Source organism: Cryptomeria japonica, chromosome 1, assembly GCF_030272615.1.
Source record: "Cryptomeria japonica chromosome 1, Sugi_1.0, whole genome shotgun sequence".
In the NCBI taxonomy this organism is placed as follows: domain Eukaryota; kingdom Viridiplantae; phylum Streptophyta; class Pinopsida; order Cupressales; family Cupressaceae; genus Cryptomeria; species Cryptomeria japonica.
The window spans coordinates 582,922,466-582,950,416 of record NC_081405.1 but is presented as its reverse complement, the minus strand read 5'-3'; the positions used below and the strand labels follow the sequence as shown (position 1 = coordinate 582,950,416).

At 40.0% G+C, this 27,951-nt stretch overlaps 1 protein-coding gene across 2 annotated transcripts in view; it reads left to right on the top strand.

Annotated features, from left to right (window-relative positions):
- Window positions 1-27,951, top strand: part of LOC131028053 (DExH-box ATP-dependent RNA helicase DExH1) — a 187,239-nt gene that overhangs the window by 9,938 nt on the left and 149,350 nt on the right. For both annotated transcript variants that reach the window (XM_057958233.2, XM_059220056.1), the window contains 2 exons: window positions 9,864-10,003; window positions 10,269-10,395. In XM_057958233.2, coding sequence (XP_057814216.2) covers window positions 9,864-10,003; window positions 10,269-10,395 — 267 coding nt within the window. The remainder of the gene's footprint in view (window positions 1-9,863; window positions 10,004-10,268; window positions 10,396-27,951) is intronic.

Here is a 27,951-nt window from a genome sequence, read left to right as displayed (position 1 = left end):
CAGACTTGTCAATCTCAGGAAGTGACGTACTTGATAGGATGGCATATGAAGGATTTGCATCAAAAACATTCTTCGAGTTGTCATGTGAGGTATCCATAGATAATTCTGATGCTGATGATGCAACAACAGTGCAGATGGATACACTTGGCACAACATGAACAACATGAACCGTAGAAAAAGAATCAACATGTGTCTATTGGAGACACAGGGACATCCAAAGACATTTGGGGAGTGGCCGTGTGAGGAGAATCAAAGCTCAAATTAATGGGAGATTCTGGGGTGTTCTCCTCTTGTTGTTCATCCTCAGGATCAATAACCTAGATTTTTGCACTTGATGCTTCTCTTTCCCTTTCAAGGATACCTCTTCTGGAGGAGTAACAAGTGTCAGCAAAATTATTTAGTTATTGCCAAATTATTATAAAAAGGAGAAAGTTACAAGTGTCGGCAATCAACAAAATCCTTTGATTGATTCACTCCCCAAACAATTGTGTAAGTCGCCCTTGAGATTACCTGCATATCACAACGAACCAATTGAGACTATCCGCATGAATCTAGAACCTTGGAGTCGTCTTTGTGATCACACGGTCCGTCTGTTTATCACATAGAAGATTTTGATCAAGAGAGAATAGGATATCTTTGGGTATTTTATTTTGAGTTGCACGTGCATAAAACACACACCAACAGGTCCCCATTTGCAATGGGGCGATGTGTGAACACTGAAAACCAACAACCCTCCTTCATGAAGATATAAAATATAGTTTGTGAGGTGTGGAGAATATGAGGGTCAAAGATAAAGAGATATATCATATCTATACCAGCTGAAGAGAACATAAAAAAAGATCATTCAAAGGCAGATTTTGTGAAGGAATTATAGCAGATCTAGGAGCAAGATTATTGCAGATTTACGAGCAGATCTATGAGCAGAATTATAGTAGATTTGTGAGTAGATCTATAGTAGATTTTGGAGAAAAATTATTTTGTTAGAGGTTGTTTTCTCTCATTGGAAGAGATTGGCATCTCTTAATAAGTTGGTGCTTAGTTGTGGGGATTGGTGTATCCAGTGGGTTGGTGCCTACAAAGATAGTGGGGATTGGTGTCTCTAATAGGTTGGTGCATGCAATGTTTGTAAGAGAAGTATTTATATAAGCAAATATTTTTGCTGTGGTTCCCCCCCCCATGTATCTCACTCCCTTGCCCCTCCCGCCCTCTTAGTATAAGCTTGTGTTCATCAGAGAGTCATGAACCAAGACCCTAGCACTAGCTTCATTTGGATTGCCATAGATCCCTCAAAATTAAACCTAAGAAAATCATTCGTTGGATGAGACCACTGAGCTTGAAAACATTGGATCCCATCATTAATGAGGTAAACAAACATATATTTAGTAAAAGATATGTTTGGTTTGATTTTTTCTTTTTTGAAACCAAGACTAAATGAAGAAGATGACATAAAGATTATTGTAATGTCCCCCTTTTAACTAGTCATGTGATGATGTGTCGTTAGCTCATCTTGCCATGATTTCAAGGGCTAACCAAGACTTTACAGGGATCAGAGAGGGATTCGGCCTAGGCAATTCCAGTTTCAGGCCAATCGGAGTTGATTTGATGGGGTTTCCAGATACTTACTATTAATAGTAAGTCAGCAGTCGCTCAGTGACTTGGAATATTTGATGCATTTTGAAATGTCAGCATTTTGGTGATTTTAATTTTTCACCTGGATTACAAAGATAAAGAGATATATCATATCTATACCAGCTGAAGAGAACATAAAAAAAGATCATTCAAAGGCAGATTTTGTGAAGGAATTATAGCAGATCTAGGAGCAAGATTATTGCAGATTTACGAGCAGATCTATGAGCAGAATTATAGTAGATTTGATGGGGTTTCCAGATACTTACTATTAATAGTAAGTCAGCAGTGGCTCAGTGACTTGGAATATTTGATGCATTTTGAAATGTCAGCATTTTGGTGATTTTAATTTTTCACCTGGATTACAAATCTTAATGAGCTACTTGTTTGGGCAATAAAGTTAGAAGTTATTAAAACTAAATTTAAATGTTTAACTTTAATGCATTATTTAATGTAGGACTATAGTTAAAAGAAAGAATTAAAAGTCCCCTTCTATGTAGAGACTTGGTGCCCACTTCAAGGAGGATAATATTAAAATATAACTTTTAATGCATTATCCCACATTTCTGGTGCCTTGGGAATCGAGCTCTTGAGAGGCTATTTAAGTGGCTGAATGGTACGATTTGGGCATGCTTGGTTGAATATGTGATTTATGGGTTTTGGTTGGAGAAATTTCCTGTGTTTTGCAGGAGTTTTTTCATGGTTTGTGGGGACGTACACCCTCATGAACTACACTTTCCACGCTATGGTAAGACATAGTCTGGAGAGTATGTGGTGTTCCATTCTGGCAACACAGAATGTGCTTAAACTGTTGTCACAGGTTGATTGGGAGTTGATTCGCCAACATTTTTGAGGCTGGGAAAATCGTTTTGGAAGGTGTATTTAGTGTTTGGATGCAGTTCCAGACTTGCTGGACAGTTCTTCTTTTTCTTTGGCCGTACTCTTGCCTTGACTGGGCCATACTTGCTGTCAAGGGCACACTCAGTCCGCTGTAAGTATCGTTCTTGGTACTGATTTCCCCATCTGAATGTACACACCTGAAGCTGCTATTGTATTGGAAGCTGAATGTGGAGGATATTTCCAAGAGCTGGCTATACATTCAGCTGGCCGTACTCTTGTACCAGACCATCTTTGACTGCAGATTGGAATATGTGTCGTTTTGAGTATGAATGGACTGTTTTGACACACTGACAACATGGATAAATCCTGCAACATTGGGGGTATGTGTCTCAGCCCTCTCTTAAATGATATTGTACACCATTAATTCTGAAAATCAGACATTTACTTTTTGTATCAGACCTGGAGATTGCAAAAAATGTTTTTTGAGGAGTGGTTTTCAATATTTTGTTTTCTATTGTGACAATATTCCTTGCGTTCCCTCTCAATGTGTTATGTGAGTGTTGGTTTAACATACAAACAAATAGTTTCAGTCAACTGGAAGACTGAAAACCTCGACTAGCTAATGCAAGCCAACTGTTTGTCTTAAAGTCTGAGTGTTGATTGGGTTAAAGTTATTTACTTAAGAAGGGGGAAAAGTTAGCACAGGGCAGTCCATTACAATTATAGAGGAGTGGCTTCACATTACATGGCATGGGAGTTGAAGGCAAGGGCTATGTAGTTGAAGTGAAGTATTGTCATTATTTATATTTATTTTCTTTTTTGTTTTTGCTTCACCTGTTTCCTAAGAAATAGTAGTCAAGATTCAAAAAATCCTAAATGTTTATGAAAATAATTTTTTTAGAGCTTAATGGTGACTTAAAATGAGCTTTTTAAAAGAAATTTCAAAGTGTGGAGAAAGCCCTTGTAGAGGGGAACATCTCTAGGGACATCCCTTGTATTGTATGGTCATCTTGCGGATGATCCTACACAAGTAGTGCCTAAAGGGACATTGAGGAGATGTTTTTCTCTCACTATCCCTTCTTAGGTTCTGCCATTTTTGTGATGTCCCCATCCTAGTCAGGGGCTTTAGAGTTGATGAGTTAGCTTATTTCCTAGACCCTTGTAGGCTAACAGGGTATGGATAGAGGGTCATGGTGTTGGCGGCATTATTGTATACGCAAATACGACTAGTTAATTATATGTAATTGTTTTGGTTAGTTGGCAACCAAGGGGTGGTAGTTGCGGTGCGACGGTGGCGCTCGCACCCCCTCGATATCCTTATATACTTCGGAATGTAACTTGTAACGGACTTATGAATGGAATAACATCTGATATATTGCATCTGATATCTATGGCATTATTATTCTGCATTACGTGTTTTATCTGTGTGCTTTAAGTAATTCACCCGTGAGGGCAAACATTTGGCGCCGTTGCCTAGACGTACTCGGGAACGGAAGATGCGGATGGTGCATGGACATGATGGGCCTACCCGTCGGTGAGATTAACCCAGAGGTCGACGACGCGCAAATGGAACAATCGTCGTGGGACGCAGAGCGTGATGGCAAGAGGCGAAGGGGAAATTGAACCCTATAATAATCCCGACACAATGTTGAGATAAATTGTGGCCGAAAGGAAAAATAATAAAAGTTTTTTTTGTGTACATGGCGTGCGCTTGCTATGTACGGAAGTGATTTATGCCCAATGTATTAAATAAAGATAGAAAAAAAAACAAAACAAAACAGAAACGGACGAGTGGGAGGTCGCGCAGAGGGCCTTGATTCTGGAGCAGCAAGTAGAGCGAAGGCGTAGGCTAAGGCAGCTTGCCGAGGGTTTGCTCGAAGGGAACCCAGGAGGTGTCATAGAGGTTGCAGAGGCAGAGATAGACGGAGAGAAGTACACTCTCTACACTGTCGTAGGGTTGCCCGAAGGGAACCTAGGAGTCACGGAGGGTGCCGAAGGCGACCTCTATAGTTCGCTTGAATACCACCATCGTAGGGTAAGAAGTCGCGAAGAGTTGGTGGAACAAACAAGGCGAAATCTAAACTTGATCGACGCTACCAGAGACCTACTAAAGAATTTGTCCATTTCGGAGGACAACCGGAGGGAGACGACCGAAGGTGATGGTACGGCCGACGGTGCCGAGGGAGCACAAGGGTACTGTACGGGAGGCAATTTGTTCGGTTCGGGGTCAACAACCTTCTCCGAAGGACCCACGAGTGGAGGGTAAGGTGCAGGAGGCGGAGGCGGAGGATCACCAGGTACAAGCACACAAGGCACCAGAGGAGCGAGACTGAGCGGTGGGATGGCCAGTAAACAGAAGTTGCCGAAGTTCAATGGCGAGGGGAAGGAAGATCCCGTCCGCCATTGTCGAACGTGCGAAACCATATGGTTAGCGAACGGTGTTATCGACCAAGACGAATGGGTAACACAATTCCCAGCAACCTTGAGAGGAGTGGCCATAGACTGGTACTCAGATATGGACAAGGCCAAAGTCGGCACATGGCCCGACCTAAAGAAGGAGTTTGGGATAGAGTTTCGCCTCCTGAGAGATGACAACGAAATAGTCGCCGAGATCTATGGAACGAAGCAGAACAAGAATGAGACTGTTCGAGTCTATAGTCGGCGGCTGAAGGAACTATTGGGAAAAATGGAGAATCAACCAGCAGATGGGTTGAAAAAGCGATGGTTCGTGGAGGGACTAAAGCATTCCCTCCGAAAGAAGATGAAAATCATTCCACCTACATCGTACGAATACGCATACAATAGAGCGATGGATCTCGAGAGCGAGACCAAGACATCGAAGAAAAAGGAGGAGGATAGCTCGTCCGAGGAGGATGACTCGTCACAGGAAAGCAGCAGCGACAGCGAGGTTGGCAAACGGGTGCAAGCGCTCCAGAAAGACATGGAGCGAATGAGGAGGGAATTCAAAACAATGAAAAGCACCGGTCGGACCGAAGGGGACATATGGTGCACTGAGTGCAAAGAGGAGGGGCATACAAAGGGTACTTGCCCGAAGAAAGCATTCTGCGAGATTTGCCATGTGATGGGACACTTCATCAAAGAATGCCCATACAACATGAAAACCCGAAGTACGCAAATGAGCCAAGTGTTGTTCACGGAGCAGGCCACAACATCCGCACCAGCGGGTATGACCCAGCAAACCAACACAACGGCATCATCTGGAGGTTACCGGGACAGCAGACGCGGCGGCAGAAGGAATAGCAACAATAACAATAACGGAAGCTGTATCCAGTATGACGCCAAGGGCCGGCCTATTATCCAATGTAGGGCCTGTAATCAGTGGGAGCACTTTGCCCGTGATTGCACGAAGGAAGCCACCCCTCAGCACCTCTGCTGATGGTGTGGGCGAGGCGACCATGAGGACGCAAATTACCCACAGGCAGGGGTTAATCTCCTCAACATTGAGAAGGTTGAGAAGACTGGTGAGAAAGAAGTACTGGTGATCACCCGCGCCCAGACGAAAAAAGCCACTTATCTCGACCCCCGTATGGAGAAGGAGAGATTACGGGAGGCAAAGGCCAATATTGAACGAGAGATGACGGCCGAACGATGGGACAACGAGGTGGCGAGTACATCATCCCATACGGAAGCGAAAAATAACATCATTGGGCAAGTACTGCAGATGGAAGTACCTATAAGGGTAAAGGACCTTCTAGAAACAATGCCACAGTTAAGAACCGCCATTTGTAGTTCCATACAAACCACTGCACAGGCACCTTTGCGTGCCACACGGGCGGAAGTTCCGGTCAACCCCTCGGCTGACCCAATGTTGTTGGCCTTAAATAGTGGTCAGCATCCTGCTGTAGTAGAGATGGGAATTCTCGGGGCTATCCTCAAAGACACCATCGTGGACGGAGGTTCGGGGGTGAATGTACTGCCAGAGGATATGTGGAAGAAGCTGGGGAAGCCAACACTATGGCCACCCACGTTCAACTTGGTAGGTGCAGACCAGCACGACATCAAGCCACTCGGCACCCTGATGGCCCAGCCGGTCACCATCGGCACGCAACCTTTCATACTAGATTTTGTGGTAATCCCACTCAAGAAGAAGGGGTATGACGCCATCTTAGGCAGAGGGTGGCTGGTTACAGCAAAGGTGAACCACGACTGGAAAAAGAACACCCTTTCTATGGAGAAAGGGGGGCGGAAGTACACCATTGATCTCAGGACCCAGGTTGTTGACGAGGAACTGGCATTATCTTCGGAATCGGAGGATGAAGGAAAAGGCGACCTGAGGGACGAAGGATGGGGCTGCAGGGAGCCCAACGACGAAGGGATTCTCAAACTAGGAGAGTGCTCCGAGGACGAGACAGGGTCATTGAACGGGCTCTTCCATTGGCAGATGGAGGATTATGAAATGTTCCAGAGCTACAGGCTCGAAGTAGAGGAACCAGAGAAAGTAACAAAGGAGGTGTACCTGCCAGAATACATAGAATATTGGAAGGGAGACGCCCCAAACCTCAGTGACGTAGATAATCCGAAGATCAATTGTGTCGGCAACGATTGGAACCCTGTGTGGAAGGCTGCAGCTTTCAAAATCTTTATTATTCTTCTTTTTCTTATGTACGGGAAGGAGACCGTGGTCCCTGTAGAATTTGTGGTTCCATGTCTTCGGATGGCCATTGAAAATAGACTTGCCACCGACGGATTCAAATTGAAACCCTACCACGCGAAGCGCGCAGGGGACCCGAGAGGTTGGAAGGACACCCGAGAGGCCGAAGGGGGACCCGAGAGGATGGAAGGGGACTTGAGAGGCCGGGCAGGTGACTTGAGAGGCACAGGACCACAGCGGGAGACCCTCGAGCGAGGCAAACCGAGAAAATGCGATCTCGGAGGCACGAGACCCGAGCCGAATCTGGACAATTAAAAAATTAAAAAAATAAAATAAAATTAAAAAAAAAAAAAAAAAGAAAAAAAAAAAAAAAGAAAAGAAAAGGCAAAGTGCACCGTACGGTGGGGCCACGCATCCACCGTGCGGTGGCACCGCGGGTGCACCGTGCGGTGGTACTGTGTGCCCACTGTACAGTGGCACCGTGTGTCCACCGCTCGGTGGCACCGCGGGGTCACCGTGCGGTGGCTATTTTAACCCGCACAATAGAAGAGGCGAACAGAGGAAAATAAATAAAGAGGGAAACAATGCGTAGGAAGGAGATTGCACACACCCGCACGCCAAGTACACCGCACAAACAAACACAGCCGTACGGTGGAGGGATATTGACCACACGGGAAGTTGTCCCTACATTGGAGGTGTGTCCGTATTTTAACCCGCACAATAGAAGAGGCGAACAAAGGGAAATAAATAAAGAGGGAAACAACGCGGAGGAAGGAGATTGCACACACCCGCACGCCAAGTACACAGCACAAACAAACACAGCCGTACGGTGGAGGGATATTGACAGCATGGGAAGTTGTCCGTACGCTGGAGGTGTGTCCGTACGGTAAGGATGGTTTGGAGTTGTTTGGAGTGAACTTACTACGAGGAGCAGTAAGTTCCATGCTACGTGACATCCTCATGGCTTCTTGCAAGGTAGGGGGATCAAAAGCCTTAGTCCAACCCTTCATAGGCTCATAAAGACCTTCGACAAAAAGAATGACCCGCCTTCTCTCTGAGATGTTAGTTACCATAACTAAAAGCTTCTAAAATTCACTAATGTAAGATTCCAAGCTACCCATTTGTTTCAGTTGGGCTAGATCTCTGAAATACAACTCTGGATCTCTTTTATCAAAACGCTCAACCAATCTGTCAGTGAATTCTTGGTATGTAGTAATAAGGTCATGATGCAAAATCACCATCCCATGGTGCCACCAATCATGGGCTACCCCATCCAAATGCAAAGCTACACACTTAATAGCATCTTCTTCTGACATAGGACATAGGGTCAAGAAGGTGTCCAACTTGCCAATCCAAGCTCTGGCTGTAACTCTACCACTGCCATCAAAAGTAGAAAGTGTGAGTTTGTTGATCCATCGCTCGGCCTTTGAAGGGCATTAGAGATGTCACGGTAAGTGTTGTGGATTTGAAGGGGCAATAACAATGCCTAAAAAATGTCAACTATGCTTGGTTAAGTTCAAGGCCTTTCAAATTGCTGTATAAACATCAAACTTTCTACCTCAATCAAAATTCAAAGATCATCCTACCTTGATTGGGCTTTTAGGGGGTCAAAGGAAGTTTGAGCTTCCAAGTGGTCAAAGGAAGTGCCTATGAGCAGGTCGGGGACTTTGTTTAAGACATCTTATTTGATGCAAGGGAATTTTACTCATCTCAACCATACGGTCTCTCACAACTTGATCATCTTTCCAAGCTTAGCCTCAAGGTGATCAGACTTTTGCTGGGTCAATGACATTGAACACAAGCTGATCGGGCTTTCAAGGGGTCATTGATAGTGATGTCACTTGCTCAATCTTGGGGGATAGTAGTATTCATCTTACCAATTCTAAGGTCCCTCGTCATTATCCAAGATTTTCCATGTTGTTTCAGCCTTCATCTTAATTGACTTGCATTTATCATTTCAACGCTCATGACTAATCTCCACATTTGCACTCATTGTTTCCATCTTGAATGATGAAGACAGATAAAATGATCATCATATCGTTCATTGCTAAGGTTTTGAGAGTCAACTGACTCAGCTATACCCTAAAGAGAGAGAGAACCTGATCATTTCCTGGCCACCTAAGCAACTGCACTTCCTCAAGCAAAAGGCTAGTAGCAATAGACTAAAACTACCAAATGACTAAGCTAAGACAATTAACCTAGAAAGCGAAAAAAAAGTTGGGGTCCCCATTTGCAATGGGGCGATGTGTGAAGACGTCACAACAATTAGCACAATTGAATATAAGCATTTTCAATTGAAAGTCAATGTTGTTCAAATATATGGTCTAGATGGATTCATTCTAGCTAAATTAGATTTTGGTCACAACTTTCCAATTGGAAGTGTACCTCTACATTTATTAGAATCTTGGTTCTTCTTTACAGGAATAAATTTTTCATTGATAGGGTACATGCTGATGTATTGAGAAGGTTTGTAATCTATATCATAACTTTGTTTTGTATTAGCTAGTACATGCTGTTCTTTACCACATCATGTTTCCTCTTTTGTTTGAGTGAGAATGTTTGCAATCTTTCAATGGCAGAAACAATTTTCAAGACCTGCCTAGCTTTTAATGAAGTTTCATAGATTCTATATATGACCCAATTTAGATATTTTCTCGCATGTTCTACCTGTAGTGTTATGGCCAAAATTTTAAATTATCTCTATTTCAACAGCAATTTTCTTCCTCATGCACATTTAATATCTAAAGGAAAATAGTTTTGCTGACTTTGTCTTTTGAATGGAAAGATGAAACTGCTGAATGACCAATGGAGCAAAAAAATCAAAGAACTAAAATTGAAGGAGGATAAACAGGAAATTATCATCAAGCGAAGAGAAGGGGATCATCAGAAATTGATATCTTTAGCAAAAGAACTTGGTTTGCACAGGTGAGATAAATCACTTTGAATGCTACTGGTGGGACAGGTATAGTTAAATAAAAGAATTTATTGCTTGGCTTAATAATTGGGCATTTGATTTGTTTCTGTTAGGGCACTAGCCTTGCAAAATTCTTTGCTATATATTTATCTCAAAATGAAATGTATGTGTTGTACTTACGTCAATCTCATGATTTAGGACATTTGCAGGGTGGAAGAATTAGCATTTGGTTGCTTGCTGATATCATGTTTTTCATTTTTATGTATTCATGGATAGTCATATTTATAAAGTACAAGCTGGACGGTTTCTTGTTGTGAGTAATGCCCCATTACGGCCAGATCTTTTTGGAGAAGAATATACAAATCCTACCAATGAAGATCTAGAGATAAGTTCTAGCACCCAGGTATGTGTTTTGCTTACACAACACATATTAGGCTGTAAAATCTTCATTTTCATTAGTGGATACAAAAAATGTTTTAGTACTAAAAATTTAATTGAGAAAAAATCCATTTTACATGCTAAATAGAGTAATTGTTTGTTCATTGTATGCCATCTATGCACCTTCCTATATGATAAAGTCAGCTCATAAGTTATGGTCTTATACCATTTGAAGTTAAGCTTTTCTTCTATTAGGCTTTAGAAATATATTTAGCTTATACAATTTTCTTATCTTCATCGCTGTTCTAAGCACATTATAATACATAACGTGCTTAAGGAGGCTTGGAAACTGGTATATATTATTTTTTTGTGCACTCAGGAGATCATTTTCTATATGGGAAGCTGTGATATTTTTTGAGGCCATTAAGTGTCGTTTTCTTTGTTCAAATGTAATGATGTCGAGATCACATAGGGCTTGTTTATGTGCATGGTGAAAATGTCTCTTAAGGCAGGAAGTTCTTCAAACTAGGTAAGCTTTATAAACTTTTGAGAGTCTCTCTATATTGTGGACATGTACATTAAAGGTGTTAAGATTTTAAGATATTCTTATATGATATCAACTCCAAATAATTTGTGTTTTTCAATGCAATGGTGGGATTTTTTTGGCCACAAAACCAAGAATTCTCTATGGGCATTGAGACATATTTTGAGCTAGCCATGTAGTTCACTCGCTTGTGAGGATACTTAGAGTGTTTTTGAACTCATACATTCCAAGAAACAAAACTGTCTAACTCAGCAGATGAATGATTTAGTGTTTCGTCACCACAACTTCTGTTGAAAGCTAAAGAAGGCTCAAGAATAGACTTTTCATATACTTGCAATCATAGTTATAATTGTATTTATTATGTTTTTCACTTTCGATTGACAAACCTAATGTCTACATAGGCAAAATTAGGTATTGTTGAGGATTATGAGCCAATTGACCTTGATGAAATTGTTCAGAGTTTGAGTGGATTGTAGATGATGATGACTTTCTTGAACTTGAGGGTTTGGAGATCCTAATAGAGGCCAACTTGGATTATGATGAGGTTGAACGACTTAGGAAAGGATCTAATTGAGGAGCTTCATCATCAAGACTTGCAACCTTCTAGCATAGCTCTATTTGTAGTAGCAAGAGTCATTGGCCATGTTTGATTTTTTAGAGCTTTGTTCTTAATTTATAGGTTGGCTTTGTACAAACTATATTGCCATTGAAAATTTGTGAATTGTCAACATCTAGTTATTATTTATGCACCATGAAGTTCATGGGCAAAACTCTCTATTTTATTTGCTCTTTATATCTGTATTTTATGAAAATGCCTTTGAATTTAAAAAACAAATAGTTTTGTCATTTTTGTCTGCATTATTTTACTTTTATTTTTAAAATCCAAAATTTCCTCTTTTTACCTATTTAAATCCCAATTTTTTCAAAAAATCTTATACTTCTGGTTTGCCAATTTCTTTCCCAAAGATATTTGTTGCTATGATTCACGCCAACATGATTCCACAATGGTAAATTTGGGTTTGTTTTGAAGTGGGTTGGCCATAGAGCTAGAATTGGCTACCATTGTAATCTATATGGCAACAAGTTTTGAAAACAACACCTTCAAAACAATTGAAAATATAAGGTATATATTCTAACTCGTTTAATCATATAAGAATGTGAAACAAAACAAATGAGTTTGTTCATAAAATAAAAAATGAAGAAAAAATCAAATAAAATCTCACCTTAAATTCAATAATCTTCTGTAATGTCCCTACTAGTTAGAGATCTCTGTCCTGCAAAACAGACTGTTAGAATGCAACAAATATATATATATATATATATATATATATATATATATATATAACTAATCTAATTTGCAATTAAACTTCAATTACTTAATTAACACTAATCTCAATTCTTATTTAATAAAAAGGATACGAGTGCAGCATTGGGACATGTCCTTAGGCGGTTGTAATGCTCGCCTTCTTGGAACCCATCTTGGTTCCAAGCCATACCAAGAAATCGATGGATAATTCGATTCCTGTCTTGGATGTAACATCTTACATCCAAACCTACCAAGGAAGACCATCATATATGATCAGTTCCTTGCCTTGGATGATGCATCTCATCATCCAAGTCTATCAGAGAGGACCGGCTAGATCCGTCTCTTCTTGGATGAGCCTTTGTCACCCAAGCCATAACATATATGCATATAGATACTCAGTATATACTGCCTACCAGGGATTATCATAATCCCTGAATTAGGCTAAGGGAATTTCCTCCCAATAGCCTCCATCATATAGCCACATTGTTCATATAACATTCTACAATTCATTATCATTTTCCAATCCATAATTTAAGCCTACATTTACATATTCCTTAATTCCCATTATTAATCCTACATACATATAAATATTCTGCATACATACAACATTATAATCATGCTATAATTCTGTAATATACAACATTATAATAATAATATAATTCTGTAAAACGAGATTGGAGACATACTCCGTATGACAGATCTACCAAAAGAATACGAGTATATATATGTGTGTGTGTGGCACACATGTCCACACACATATACGTACCTGTAGCGTCAATGCTAACCTCTTACTTCCGGCTCTGCTGACGCAGCTGCAGTTCCCTTTCCTTCCTCTCCGTCGTGTGTCTCCCTTTGCGCTGTGGTTCCTTCCTTATACCCTTTGGAGGGGAAGGGTCGTGTCCCTCCACAGGTCCCTTCTGCAAGAAGGGGTGTGACGGTGGTCGCAGCCCAGGCTGCAACTACCGTCCCACCACTTCGCGTGCGCGTGCGGGGGTGGGGGGGGGGGGGTGGTAACCGTGATGTGCTTCCCTTATATTATGTCGCAATTCATAATTAACTTTTAGTTTATATAACGCCTTATTTCCATTAACATTTTTATTATTTTATATATTAAATACATTAACATTTTAATCATTTATTTATATTAACCTTTATTTAATAAATTAACAATATTTAATGATTTATTTCCTCTTTTAGTATATTAACATTATTTAATAAATTTACATCAGGTGATACAGTAGGGGTTATCACATCTTCCTCCATGATCTCTTTGACAATGAATGAGCCCTTGCACATGTGTAAGAATACCAATGCAACCTCTTTGCAATCACGAACGAACAATCCTTGGCTTTATATGTGCAATGACAAGAAAAATTGAAAGTTCAGTGTAATGTCCCCACTTTCAGGTCTTCTTGCAGAGTGGCTGGTACTGTCTTTCATAATTTGTGTCAGCTGATTTAGAGGGGTTTGTTGATGTCGCCAATGAGCTCAGAGGATGTATTGGAGTTGAACAACACCATCTGGAGTGATTTTGGACAACTTGTGTAAGACTTACTGTTTTTTGTAAGTGTCAATTTCAACACTGTTTGGTCAATTGGGAGTTTTGGATGACTTACTATTTTTAGTAGTTACTATTTATAGTAACCGCTATTTTCGACAGTTGGTCATAGAGTTAGAATCTTTAGCTTTAGCATGCAATATCTTTAGTTTCGGGATTTGTATAACCGATGATTGTTCAAATTGAAGATATATTGGGGACTAATGATGTTTAGAGTTATTATCATTTTAAATAATGTTAAATGCTAAAGTTAAATTAAATATTTAACTACCGTTATTTAATATAATATAAAGTTTTAATATTGGTGGTGTGGGAGTTTTAAGGTATTGATTTAAAATATTAATGAATTGATTATCTTTTGGGCCCCAAGGGAGTCATAAGGTGAATTTATTATTAATTAAAAGTGTGCAAACCCTAATTAGAGGATTGGGATGAAATCATTATAAAAAGGCATTTGGGAGCTCATTTGACATATACTCAACTTATTTATTTTCTCTTTGAGAAGCTTGAGAGCTTTAGCTTTCATTTACAAGAAATCTGATGACGAAAACCCTTGGAAATCAGTGGATTGGACGAAAACCCAACTTCACTTTGAGAGGTGAATCAACCCAAGGTTCATCATTGAGCATATTTGTAGGTTTTACATCATTTTGGAGCTTCAACCAGCTAGGGTTTGAAAGAAGGAAAATCATATCAGCTAGGGTTTGAAGATTATTTGTAGGTGGAACACATATTGCTTCAGATTTGGAGGTTTAATTGCCATATTTTGATAATACCTTGGACGGCTAGGGTTTGGACATGAAACAAAGGAGATTTGTGTCCAAATTTCATTTAATTTGGAGACTATTTAAAAATACATCATTGCAGGTCGACTAGGGTTTGTTCAACATTGTTTTGGCATCATTTTGTGAAGGAGAAAGAAAGATTAAGGTGGCTGATCAGATTTATGACTTGTTGAGTTTGTGTGAAAAGTCTATATTTAATTCCATTGGAGGCATGTTGATGTTTATCTTGCATTAGGCAATACCCTAATTGGAGTGCCCACTTGAGAGGAGCAATTTGGCATCTTTCTTCTAGTGCCAATCTTGTTGAGAGCGAAGGAGGGTGAAAAAAGGCCTTAAGATTACTCGCAAATATGAATTGATATAATATGGAGTTCATCTGTTCACATTCAAGCCCCCCTCCTAGCACCATTTTGTTGATGTGTTTTTTTATGCACTTTGAACACAGAATAAAATAGCAAAGTATTTTACTCTCTCTTGAACAAAATCACCTCAGATGCTAAATATTTGATCAACTAAGAGGATTCAAAGGTTTCTACGGTTAGTTCTTGACATGTGGGCAACTCAATGTTTTGATGTGAATTGTTGTTTTCACTTGGGGACTTACACAAATGTTCTTGGTTATCAAGCTTATCGTGAATGGAGTAGGGTTGCCAATAATTTCAAATGATTTAGGATTTTGCTATACAAGCTCTCAATCTATTCTAACAAAAAAATCCACACAAAAGGCAAAAGGGATGAGGGTTTAGGGATTCTATTCTAATCCTATCGAAACCTAGAATGCAAGACATAATGAATGATTCAGTTAAATTCAAGTAGGCTAGGTTTCATCATCATGGAACAATTCAACAGAACAATTCAACACAAGCTTAGTGCAATCATCTAAGGTAAATTCATAGATGTTCAAATTCATACTAAACAACATAGACGTTGTCAATTGGATGCATATCAATGAGTAAGCACAAATTGAAGTTGAGTTCAATTCAAATTCCAATTGACCACACAAGGAAAACTTACAATGAGCAAGAAGCTAGTGGTATGAATTAAACAAATTTCATTCAAATGCATTCAACAACTCTTTCATTCAATCTACATTACTTGAAAACAAATTCTAATCTAAATTTGGAGGCAATGAGAACCACAAATACTTCAAGATCTAAACAAAATCACCAAACTTCAATGATTGAATTCAAACTTGCAACATATAGGCGACAATTCTCAAACATTTCTCTCTTACAAATGAGAGGCAAATGGGTTTATATAGAGCCTCAAAATGAAATGGATGGCCAAGATCCATTTTAGAATCAAGGGCCAAGATCATGCCAACACCGCCCTAATTAGGGTTTACATAAAAAAGTGGAATAAAAAAGGGGGGTCCAATGGGATGATGCCTAGTCATCAAGTATGAAATCTTCTAGAAGATTCCAGCCTGCATCCCACTCTCTAGCCACATACTCAACGAATCTAGCCAAGATTGTGTTGAGTTTCTCCATTGTAACATTGGTGTTGTGACCTTTTCACACGTTGGCCCATTGCAAATGGGGCCCCCCAGGGTTTTGCTTTTTAGAGTTCTTAGCCGCCAATTTCTTGAGAGTTTGGAGTTAGAGTTTTTGAGAGGTCATCCAAGTCAAATAGGGAAATCATGCTCGGAACAGTGTCTAGACATCATCAAAGTGCTTAGAAGGCCTGAAGGATGAAAAACGCAATTGCTTAGGGTCAATTCTGACACCTTCCTTTTTTTGTGGGATTTTGCTTTTTTGTTTTTTTGATTTTTGGCACTTTGGGACTAATCCGGGAAGCAACTTTTTCGCCTGCTTTTTTGTTTTTTGTTTTTATTCTTTTTTAAGCTTTTTTGAAAGTTGACTTAGGATTTGGTCGCTCGGGTCATGGCAACAGAGTTCCTATCCTCAAAATCAAAAATTTGTCTCCAAGTGTAAAAAGCAAGGGAAAATCTCTAGACGGTGTGTTGATCTAGATGTTCCAAACAAACATGAATTGTCGATCAAGAAAATTAGTCCAAGTGTTCATGGTGAAAGTAGAGAGGACAATATGAACTCCGTCATGGATAACTTGGACTTATCTTGGGAAATGGCAAGTTCGCCATGCCATATGATTGAAAATGTCATGTCAAGGCTAAAGTCTGCCATGCCAAGTTAGCAAAATGGCTATCCAAGGGTGAAGTCCGCCAAGGAAGGAGACAAGGGGAGATGGCATGGCAATAGCCAAGTCCGCTCTAGAGTGTCCAGGCCAAGATGAACTCCATGTTGGATTGTCCAAAAAAGCTCAGCAAGTCCGCCAAGAAGAAAGTGAGGATGGCTGGCCAATGATGAAGTCCACCTTGGTAAAAAATGGCATGGAAATCAGCAACTCCGCCCAAGCAATGAGTAAGCATGGCCTAAAGAAGGCAAAGTCCGCCTTGGCATGTGGTAAGAAGTGGCTTGCAGATAGTGAAGTCCGCCATACACAATGTCCAACAAGCTATCAACTCCGCGTTGGCATGTGGTAAGAAGTGGCTTGCAGATAGTGAAGTCCGCCATACACAATGTCCAACAAGCTATCAACTCCGCCTTGGCATGTGGGAGATGGCTTAAGCCAAGTGAAGTCCGCCTACACGCTTGGAAAAACGTCCAAGTAAGCATGAAGTCTGCCAAGGTTAAATGTCCAAGGTCGAGTGAAGTCCGCCCATGCCATGAATGGCAAATGGCTTAGAATATTTTTTAAAAGAATGTGCCCAACACACAAATTTTCGAACTCGAGGAATCTAGAAGATTCCATACCAACTCATTCAAAGAGAACATATTTTGGCTAAGTGAAAGATGGCGCCCAAAAAAAAAAGAACGGAAACTTTCTAAATCACACATGGATAAGGTTGAAGTGGCACCAAGTGAAAATGTAAACTTTCTTTCAAAGAAAAGATTAATTTGCCATTTTGGAAGAAATGAAAGAGACTAGGTTTGATGAATCCAAGGTAAGATGTGAAGTTGCCAAAATGGTCTAATTCTTTTCAACCTTATATCAAGTTTAACTTGTCATTTTCAATTCATTCCTTCTCAAGTTCGAAGATTGAAGAAGCTGTCTGTCTCAAGGTTAAGGAAGATAGATTTTTGAAGGAGGATTTTCAAGAGATAAAGAAAATTTCTGAGTAAAGACAGAATTTACCAAGGTTTTCCAGAAGTGAATGCAGATTTACATTAAGAAATCCGGTCAACAGTTAATTTTGAAGGTTCAAAATCTGAGTTTGACTGATTTCTTTCATTCCTCTTTTGTCTTAATCACTTATTCTCACAAAATTTGCTGAGTGTTGAGCCAACTTCTTCCATTTTTTTTTTTCAGTTTGATTTTTCACAGAAATTTAGCTTTTTGATAGGCTGAAGGTCAGATTTTTAAGCAAAAGGTCCAAAATAAGAGCTAAAACTTTAAGTTTTCTTGAAAGTAATGTTAAATTATTCATGTTTCTTGTAGGTTGATGACCAATCAAGGAGGACTTTCAAGAAAAGTCCAGATGGAGTTCGCTAGCAAAGGGTTGCAGCCTGAATCAAAGATCAATTCCAAGTGGAAAAAGGTTGGAGACAGCAACCTTGGCCACATAGATTTCAAAGATTTCAAAAGGAGAATGTACGGGCATGATGGATACTTGCCTACACCTATTGCTCGTTGAATGATGAGGAATGGCCTTGTCCAGGCAGCTAGATTTCCGCCAACTGTGTAATGTGCTGAGCTAATGGTTGAATGTGTCATACATTACAATGCTCAAGAAAGGCAATTCATTGCGCCAGATGGGAGAGTATTGGCTCATCTCGGAGAGTTGGCCATTCAAGAAGCATTTGGGATCCCAAGTTATAACCGAACTTCGTATAAAACAAAGGAGAAAACTAAAAGAATTTATGAAGACCAGCTTGAGCTTTGCACAACAATGCCAATAATGTAATGTCCCCATTTTTGGAGTAAGAATAATTAATTAATTTAATTAGTTAAGTTGTCCAAATTATTGATATTTCTTATGGATAGTTTAATTAATTATTTTAATTAATAATATTGTGAATTATTTATAAAGTTATCAAATAAATTAAAATATTAAAAGATGATTTTATATTTAATTAATTTAGTAAAGTGACTTAATTTAATATTATTTCTAGAAGCTTTTGGATGATGGATGAAAAAGTATAAAAGGACGTTTAGCTCAGCTTCTAATCAACCAAGAATTGATATTTGCTTTGTGGAGTTTGTGGAGACTAGGGTTTCTGCAGAATATTGTCTTTGGGAACGGAAACTCCCATTGATAGCATAATTGAGGGAGTGAAAGATCTCTCGAGGGGTTGCCTTTGGGGAGGTGATACTTCAGTCATCTCAATTGTGCTCAATTTGTGGCTAAGGGCCAATTTGCTAAAGGTTTGATTTTTTGAAGGGTTTGGTTAAAGGGCTGCATATTCATCTTGATCAATCTGATTTAATTATCAGACATTTCCAGTCATTAAAAAATCAGTTTTTTAAGTGCCACGATTTGCACATTGTATCATCCTTGGCATCGATTCTTCTTGATATTTGCAATGCTTGGTATAAGGAGGAATGGAGAAGATTTTTGGTGAAGTTTAAGGACCAATTGTGACCTCAATACTTAATGCTAAGGAGCTATTTATTTCTGAGTATATTTCAGATTTTGGTTCAGACCGGCAGCAGCTGAAAGAAGCCACGATTTTGATTATATTAGCCCTCACTTGCATCGATGTGATTAGGGAAGACAAGGCGATTTTTCCTAGGGCATTTTGGATGAGATTTGGAGTGGTTTTCATGAAAAAGAATTAGGTCTGAAGCTAATTCGATCAGTCAGCCATACCCATGATTTTTCTTATTCCACCTTGTTCAAGCATCGAAGTCATCATTTGTTTGTGGCGCTGTCTATGGAGAAGGTCAACACTGATTTTCAGTGGTTGAAGGGAGACTTATTTGCTGGCAATCAGTTGTTATCAGACCTGCAGCAGTCAGAAGAGTAGAAGGCCCACGATTTTGATTAGCAAGCCCAGTTCGTGCATCAAATCTGCTATGAGGCTTGAGCGCTTTCTTCCTAAAGGCAGTCCGATGGTTTTTGGCATGAAAGGAGGACTGTAGCAGCTATCATTTAATGGTTATTTTCTGAGGACTCCAAGAACAGGGGCGATTTTGAATAAGGCATGATTCTGGCACAAGGAGGACTCTATTTTCAGATACTGCTTGCTTCTTCACATTAGCACTGGGCAGACATTCAAACAGGTTCTCTTGCTTATAGCTGATTATATTAGTGGTGTCACTGTTGTAACTGTCATAGACAGCAATATATAATTGTATGATTTAAGGAGTGTGTAAATCCATAAGCTTGTTTGATTGTATTGGTGTTGGTTCTAAACCTTATATGTGCTGTCAAATGGACTTGTTACCAATCTAAGAAGGCATGACAATTGTTTGTGAAAATGTCAACAGCTGTAGATGTTGTTTCTTCTTGCATTAGCTTGGCATTTCTTAATGTGGTTTAGTTTCAAATAAACTTTAAATTTATATGTTCAAATTCATACAAACACATCACATTGAAACCCTCTTTGGTATCAAGCAAACATCACCAAAACAAATCAGGTTATACAGCAGCAGGGTTTGGAATTGAAGAATAACTGTTCGATGATATTCCTTGCGTCAGCTGAGACAACCCACTGTTCTAAGTCTCAGCTAATTGTTTGACAATATTCCTTGCATATTCAGTCATTTATGAGCAGGGGATATTACAAATAAGCCGTGGCTGGAAAAGCCAAGGCCCACCCTCAAGAAAGTGCCAAAGAAATTGCTTTGCACTGACTTCAAGGAGGAATATGGAGACATCATTTTGCTGTTAAATAGAGTAATGGGCAACCCTCAAGGTGCGCCATTTGAAACGTGGATGTACTACTTTATTGATGAGATCACTTCGGGAGTCAAAATGTTCAATTGGTCCCGGATAATCAACGACAATCTAGATGAGCAATTAAGAAATTTGGAAAGGACAAAGTTCTTTTACATGAAGTCGTACATTATCTACATATTGGCAAGAAACTACATATACACAAGATTGATTTGCAAGGGCATGGTAGGTAATGGCGAGAATGAATTTAAGTCCCATGACTGTTATCCACAACTGTAGCTTAGCGGGAAGGCCCACTTCAAAAGGGTAAATAATGCATTTTTGATGTACATCATCAGGACAATGCAGGGAGGAACTCATTAGAGGCTCACTTAGGAAGCCAAGAGCTTGATAAGCAAGTATGGATCCCGGTTTATACAGTATCCAAGATTCACATATGTAAGAGTCCAGGGATTTACCGGATGTCCTTATTGGCTTTCGATTTATCCTACTAATAGAATGATCTTGCTTGAAGTTCTTAAACAATTGGAAACATATCAAGGCTTCCAAAGAACAAAACAAAAGGCGGCCATTTCCTTTCCATTTTTCATTGGAAATATGCTGGAGTCTTGCCCAACGACACAGGTAGCTGAGAGTGCTAGGTTGGAGATGCAGTGGTATCCATTCACATTTTACCAGTCCAGGGCTAATTTCGATCCTCACAATCATATTGGATCGGTGAATGGAGAGAAGTACAGGCATAGGGTAGATCTGGAGGATTTTTGGGCAAATGCTGCGGATGAGTTTGATATCAGGAAAAGACTATGGTCTAGATTGGCAGTAAGGTTAATCAAAACAACTGAGCTTTTCCATGTTCTCAACCAGCTGGAAGATGATGGAGAGTACACTCAGCCACGCTTTGATGAGAATATGCCCCTTCCTCTTGTGAGATGGTTAGAACCAGACTTCGCAGATTTAACCACCTTAATGCGACCGGTTGTCAAGTATTCACAATGGTGGGTTGATCAACAGGTTTATGGGCTAAGGTGAAGAAATTTGACCCCCACTTATAACTTTATGGGCGAAATGGAATCATATTCTTCTAATGAAAGAGTGTCCCAAAGTGCCGATCCAATTGAAAGCATTAATTCCAGGAAAAGAAAGGAGGTAGTTGAGGGCTCTTCAAGGTCAAGGGGAAGAAGTTGTTAATGAGGAACCTGCTTAGAAGAAGCAAAGGTTAGATCCATCCCATTCTGCCGCATCTAGGAATATGAACGATATATTAACTATTGAGGATGAGTCATTGGCTGAAATGAAGATTCCTTCTCCAATCCATGAGGGAAATGTGGAGTCAATCTAGCAGGAAGATGAGGAACCCCGATCTCCTTCAAACATGGAGATACTTGAGTCAAAAAATGAGATGGATATTCTGGGTGAGGAATTATAAGAGGGAATGATTTCCGCTCTTTGAGGAGTTCAAGATATTCCATATGAAGAAGGTAATTAGGAAGAGGAAGGCATTGAACAACTTATGATTCCTGATTGGTTGAAAGAAAGGTTGAAAATAAAAGCGCTAGTGGAAGTTCAAGATGAAGATGGCACGACCGATTTCTTGGCTAGATTAGGGAAGGTTGATGCAAAGAAGCCAACCAAGAGGTTTTCCACAATTTAGAGGGATGAAACATGCTGCCATACAATTCAGATTGTTGTGCCGAAAGTGGACAAGGCAAAGGAAGATATTACTCCTCAGGAGTATGAAATTACCACTATCAACTTGGGACAAACTACAAAAGGTCAAGAGGTTGAGGACTTGGACAATTCGGTCACTTCCATGAAGGCGCAATTGGAAAAGGAGATAGGAAAGAAAATAGAATACAAGAAAGAAATTGAGTGCTTGAAGGAATACATTCAGCACTTGACCAAGCCTCTTAATCAAGGTGATACGGTAGCTCTTGCACTTCTGAATCCTTCACAGGAAGCAATTAGAGATTTTGAAGAAGAAAAACTGACAGCCAGAGAGGCCAAAGAGTGAATGGCGGGCAAAAGTGAAGAAGCAACCACTTTTGTGGAGAAGTTAATGTTGGCATATGGACAAACTTTCTTTTTGCGCTCCAAAATTGCGAGCATGGTAGAAGCATGCAACGACCTTCATGATGTTTAGGATAGAATAATCCCGTGCCTTAGGGTGTTGAAAGGAATTCCTAAGCAGGATTTGATCGATGTAAAGATAATTGTAGCAGGGGCTGCATATGATTTGCATATGATTTCAACACGTGGTACTGGGCATTGGTTGCACGAAGAGAAATCCTAGAAAAAGTGAAGTATTAAGGCTGAGGAGCAAATTAGAGAAATTCAAAACAAGATTTTCCTTGTAACTGTTGATCTACTTGAGAAGGAGGCCATCCGAGAAAATGATACGTAGGTGGAAAATCTGAGGCTCAAAACTCAAGAGATTTTCTTCGCCATCACTGGACCAATCTTGAAACAGAATTTGACTAAGGCATCGAATTTCTTGTCCATCCGGGATGCCTTCCGAAAACAGGAGTTGGAATGGGAGATTGCTTTTGCCACGTGTGTAGATGACTTGGATAGATTGGAATTCAAGGTGAGTATGCTGCCACATGTCACAATGGAGGAGGTCAACCAGATCGTGTCCAGGTTCATTGAACATACCGCCACTCAAGAGGATAATGATGCACCTTCCTAGGAGATAGCTCCTTGCGCCACTTGTCGTTCATGCATTAGTCCTTGATGTTATTTTGGGAAACCCTAATTAGGGTTGTTATGTTTTAATCTTGATCGTTGATCTTAGATTGTTCTCGGCCTTTCATTTGTTTTCAGGAACTCTATATAAACTCTTAATCTCTCATTTTGTTGTGTGGAGAGATTTACGAAATTGTTGCTAAGAGCTACTTTGATAATAGAAGTTCATTTGCATTTTGCTTTGAAACCTTGTTATCATCAGGTGGTTGCATACTTTCTTCAACATAGAATAGATTTGCTTAGAGTAAAATTGCTTTTCAAAGTTATTAGATGAATGAAGGATTTGATAGTATAGATTGGTGAAACTATTGCTCATACTTTCTTTGAATAAATGATTTTTGTTCAATGTGTAAAGTTAGCTTGAGCTTAAATTGTGGATGCTTTAACTTCTACTTTGGATAAATATTGTTCGTGGGATGGTATTATTTGTAGTTTGAAAATTGTGAGTACAACTTTGTTTAGTTGTCCTCAGTGTAGCAAAGCAAAGTATTGTTGTTGGTTTCACCTAATCTTTATTGTCTCTTGAGTTCTTAGGAGTAGCATAAAACTTCTAAACCCTTCTCGTTTTTATCCTTTTTTGAATTCCAAAACTGAAAAAGAAAAAAACATATATTGTTAAATTCATCTAAGTCCTAACTTGTGATTGGTATTAGTTGAACGTAAGTCCCCCTTGTATTTCAGCGTACATAACCAAGGAAGTTATCCAACATAAAGTTGCCCGTTTGCATATATAAACCTTGGAGTCTTCGTGTGGTCTTCAAGCAATCTTGGCACACGTAGTGATTTTGTTCAAGAGAGGGTAGAGTGTCCTTGGACATTTTATTGTAATGTTCAGTGAATGATAAAACGTACACCAACAATTGGGTAGACCTTCTTGCTGCAAATCAATCACATCTAAGGCATCTGAGCAAGCATAAAAAATGTTCTCCCAATCCAACATAAGCTTCTGCAAGTTGTTGATGTGATTCGTGAGAGAAACGAAGTCATGTAGCTGATTCTTCCTCAAGGATTTTAACTGCTTGAAGTAAATAAACCTCAGTTTCTCTTTTAATTCTTCCAAGTTCAAATTGCTGGAAGCATGGACATCTAGTCCCAATATCCCTTCAATGGATGTATGAATCTTGGATTGTATTTCTTGAACGGATCCTTCCATCTCCATGCATTCTTGCTTTGCATGATCATACGATATCTTTCACATGGCCAAAGAACATTACCAACCATGGAAATCATAAACATTGCCCACTTGAACAACTCCTTGGATCAATGTGGACATAGGAATTCGCTTCAACACTTTGAGGCAAGTAATAGTTTTCTCCTGCACTGGCTGGAAGTCTTCCCAAACAACTTCCAAGTATTGCATCCTGAATATGAGCATCACTGCCTTATCAAATGCTTGGACAAAATGAGCTAGGAAATCATTTGCTTGCCTCGAAACATCTTCAATCCATTTTCCAACCTCCCGATATGTATTCCTTATTGCCTCATGATCAAAGGGGGATCCATGAGAAATAGCAATTGGTGAGACAGAGGTAGGATCCTCGCGCCTTAGGGAAGTCATCCCTTCAATATATTCCTTGAGTCTCTTGTTCTCACTCTGAAGCGTCTCTTTCTTCTCAATAGTTCTATCCAATCCTGCCTAAATTGCCTTGGCTGTATAGTCGAGTTCCCGGAACTCTTGCTTCTTTGTAGTCGGTCCAAGGTCAATTGTGGTAACCTAATAATCCATAGGAGTAACCATATCTCTATTCTTATCACTTGTCGGGACAACTACTTGTGCAATGCGCGCTCTTGTATCATCTTTAGTAATCTTAGAGAACATCTTTGCTTTCTTTCACTCCTTTTCCTTGCCAACCCTGGCTAGGAAGTCATCAATATCTTCTGTGGGTTGCGCCTCTATCATTTTCTTCTTCTGCATGCTACTTAGTGTTGTGACCATTTCACACATCGCCCCATTAAGGATGGGGACCCCCTCTTTTTTTCTTGGGTTCTGCTTTCCCTTAGCTAGGGTTTTTTTTCTCTGCTTGCTAGGTTTTCTGAGTGAGTGAGTGGTTGCTTGGGTTGGGTAGATTAGGGTTTCTATCAAAGCTGAGTCTAGCCTGGATTTGGAGGTCATTTGTTGTCTGCCTTGAGCCCTAGGGTTGTTTTAGAGGTTTTACCTTTCAGGAGAATGAAGATGGATAGATTGTGCAAAGGGAGATGATAGGTTTCAGGTCAGGGTAGGTCAGAGTCTTGTTTTCCTCCAGGTTAGAATCGTTTAAGCAGAGTCAGTGGCTAAAGGGAGAGTCAAGAGACGATTTCAGGAATTGATGAGCAAATTCACTTGATGATGATTGAAGAAGTCTTGAAAAGTTATATCCAAGGCAAGGAAAGGATGTTTAAGGTATAAAATGAGCCAAAAACCAAGATTTCGCTCCTGACCCTTCCAAAGGGTCCAGGGCGAAATTCATATTCCTCTGCCCTACTCCTTGTCCTAAACAAGTTTGAAACTTCTACTGGGATACATATTTGCCTTAGGAAGAAGGTTTGAAGCGACAAAATAATGGAAGTTAGCCTGGAAGAGGAAATTCGCTCCTGACCCTTCCAAAGGGTCCAGAGCGAAATCCTCATTTGACCCTCAATTTTGGCCTAACACATGGAGAATGAAGATTTTGAGCCAAGTAAATTGCAAGAAGACATAAGGGTGATAAAGAGAAGTGAATTTGACCAAGTTTGAAGTGAAAGGAATGAAATTGAGTGTGAAATCAACCGAATTGGATGAATTTCGCTCCTGACCCTTCCAAAGGGTCCATAGCGAAATTCTTTGAGGTCACCTTTTTCTCCTTATTTGCACTGGAAACCTTGATTCCTTAGGCGTGGTAAGGGCAAATTTTCATATTCTAGCCCTAGGAAGTGATTGAAGATCTTTGAAAGAGTGGATTTTGCCTAAGGCATGGATTTCGCTCCTGACCCTTCCAAAGGGTCTAGAGCAAAATCCACTTTTCCTCCACTTTGCTCAAGGATGTGACCAAGATTGTTTCTTTTGAGGCGTAGTTGAGGAGGTTTTGAAGCATGTTTGCCTTGAAGAGGAGGTTTAAGACTTGGAAATGGTGAAAATCAACCTTGAAGGAGAATTTCGCTCCTGACCCTTCCAAAAGGTCCAGAGCGAAATCCTCCATTTAGCCTTCTTTTTGGCCTTAAAGACCTAGTTTGACCTTGCCTGGAGCCAGTTGGATGGTGGATTGTCTTGATGGCGACAGGAGGAAGTTGAATTGTTCAAGTTTGAAGGAGAATGAGATGAAAGAAAGTGAGAAACTAGCCAAGAGTGAGGATTTCGCTCCTGACCCTTCCAAAGGGTTCAGAGCGAAAATCCTTATACACCTCAATTTCTTCTTTGTCCAAACCAATTCCCTAGTTTCTAAGGCATGTTTGGAGGTGTTTTGAAATATTCTAGCCCGAGGGAGTGATTAGATGCTGGGAGAGATGATGAATTTTAGCCTAAAAATTGAATTTCTCTCCTGACCCTTCCAAAGGGTCGAGAGCGAAATTCTTGAAAACACTCATTTTCCCCTTAGCCAAAGTCAGGACCTTGGTGGAGATGCAAGGAAAATGGTCTATGTTTGCCTCCCAAAAAAGATTAAAGTTGGAAAAATGAACAATCAAGCCTAGAACATGATTTTCGCTCCTGACCTTTCCAAAGGGTCCAGAGCGAAAATCTACCTAGGCCTCATTTCCTTGTTTGATCAAATTTTAATATCCAAGGCATGTTGAAAGGAAGAATGAACATGTTTTTGCCTTTGGGAATGTTTGAAAGCAATGAAAGGTGGAGATTTTGTCCTAAAAAAGGAAATTTGCTCCTGACCCCTTTAAAGGGTCCAGGGCGAAATTTCACTAAAACCGCCTTTTTTCCCAATTTTATGCCAAGGCAAGTATGGATCAAGATGAATTGAGATGGGAGAGGTCCCTAGGAATGACTTTAAGCTGCTAAGAAATCATTGAATTTGAGGGAATTGAGCTAAACCAAGATTTTCGCTCTTGACCCTTCCAAAGGGTCCAGAGCGAAATTTCTACAATCACCCTTTTTCCTTGCAGGTCAAGTCAAACTTTGGGTTTTTATAGCTTGGATGGGTGTGAAGAAGTGTGTCCTTGCCTTTTGAAGTTGATTAAGGATGAAAGAATGGAGAAATCAAGCTTAAAACAAGATTTTCGCTCCTGACCCTTCCAAAGGGTCCAGAACGAAAAACCCTAAAACCATCTTTTTCTCCAAAATTTGTGTGAAGGCAGGCCTAGACCTAGGTAAGAAAAACCCTTTGGATTGCCTTTGAATGATTTTTGATCACCAAAAATATAAATTTTGAGCCAAGACTTGAATTTCGCTCCTGACCCTTCCAAAGGGTCCAGAGCGAAATTCTGGATAGGTCCTGTCCTTGGCTAGGTTTTTGAGCGAATTTTCCTTTTCAAGGCTTTTGAGGATCAATCAAATGTTGCCAAGTTGAGAAATGGATTCAAAATAGGAAGTCTAGAAGGAGCAAAGTGAAAGAAATGGAGTTGAGTGAGGATAAACAAGCAAAACATGAATTTCGCTCCTAACCCTTCCAAAGGGTCCAGAGTGAAATTCCTCAAACTACCTATTTCCTCCTTGTGTGAAGCCAGGACTTTGACTCCTAGGGCGTGGTTGAGGTTGGAATGACATTTACTTAGCCTTGCATGATGAATTGAAGTGAAGGAGAAGAAGAATCAAGCCTAAGACATGAATTTTGCTCCTGACCCTTCCAAAGGGTCCAGAGCGAAATTCACAAAAGGTCATGTT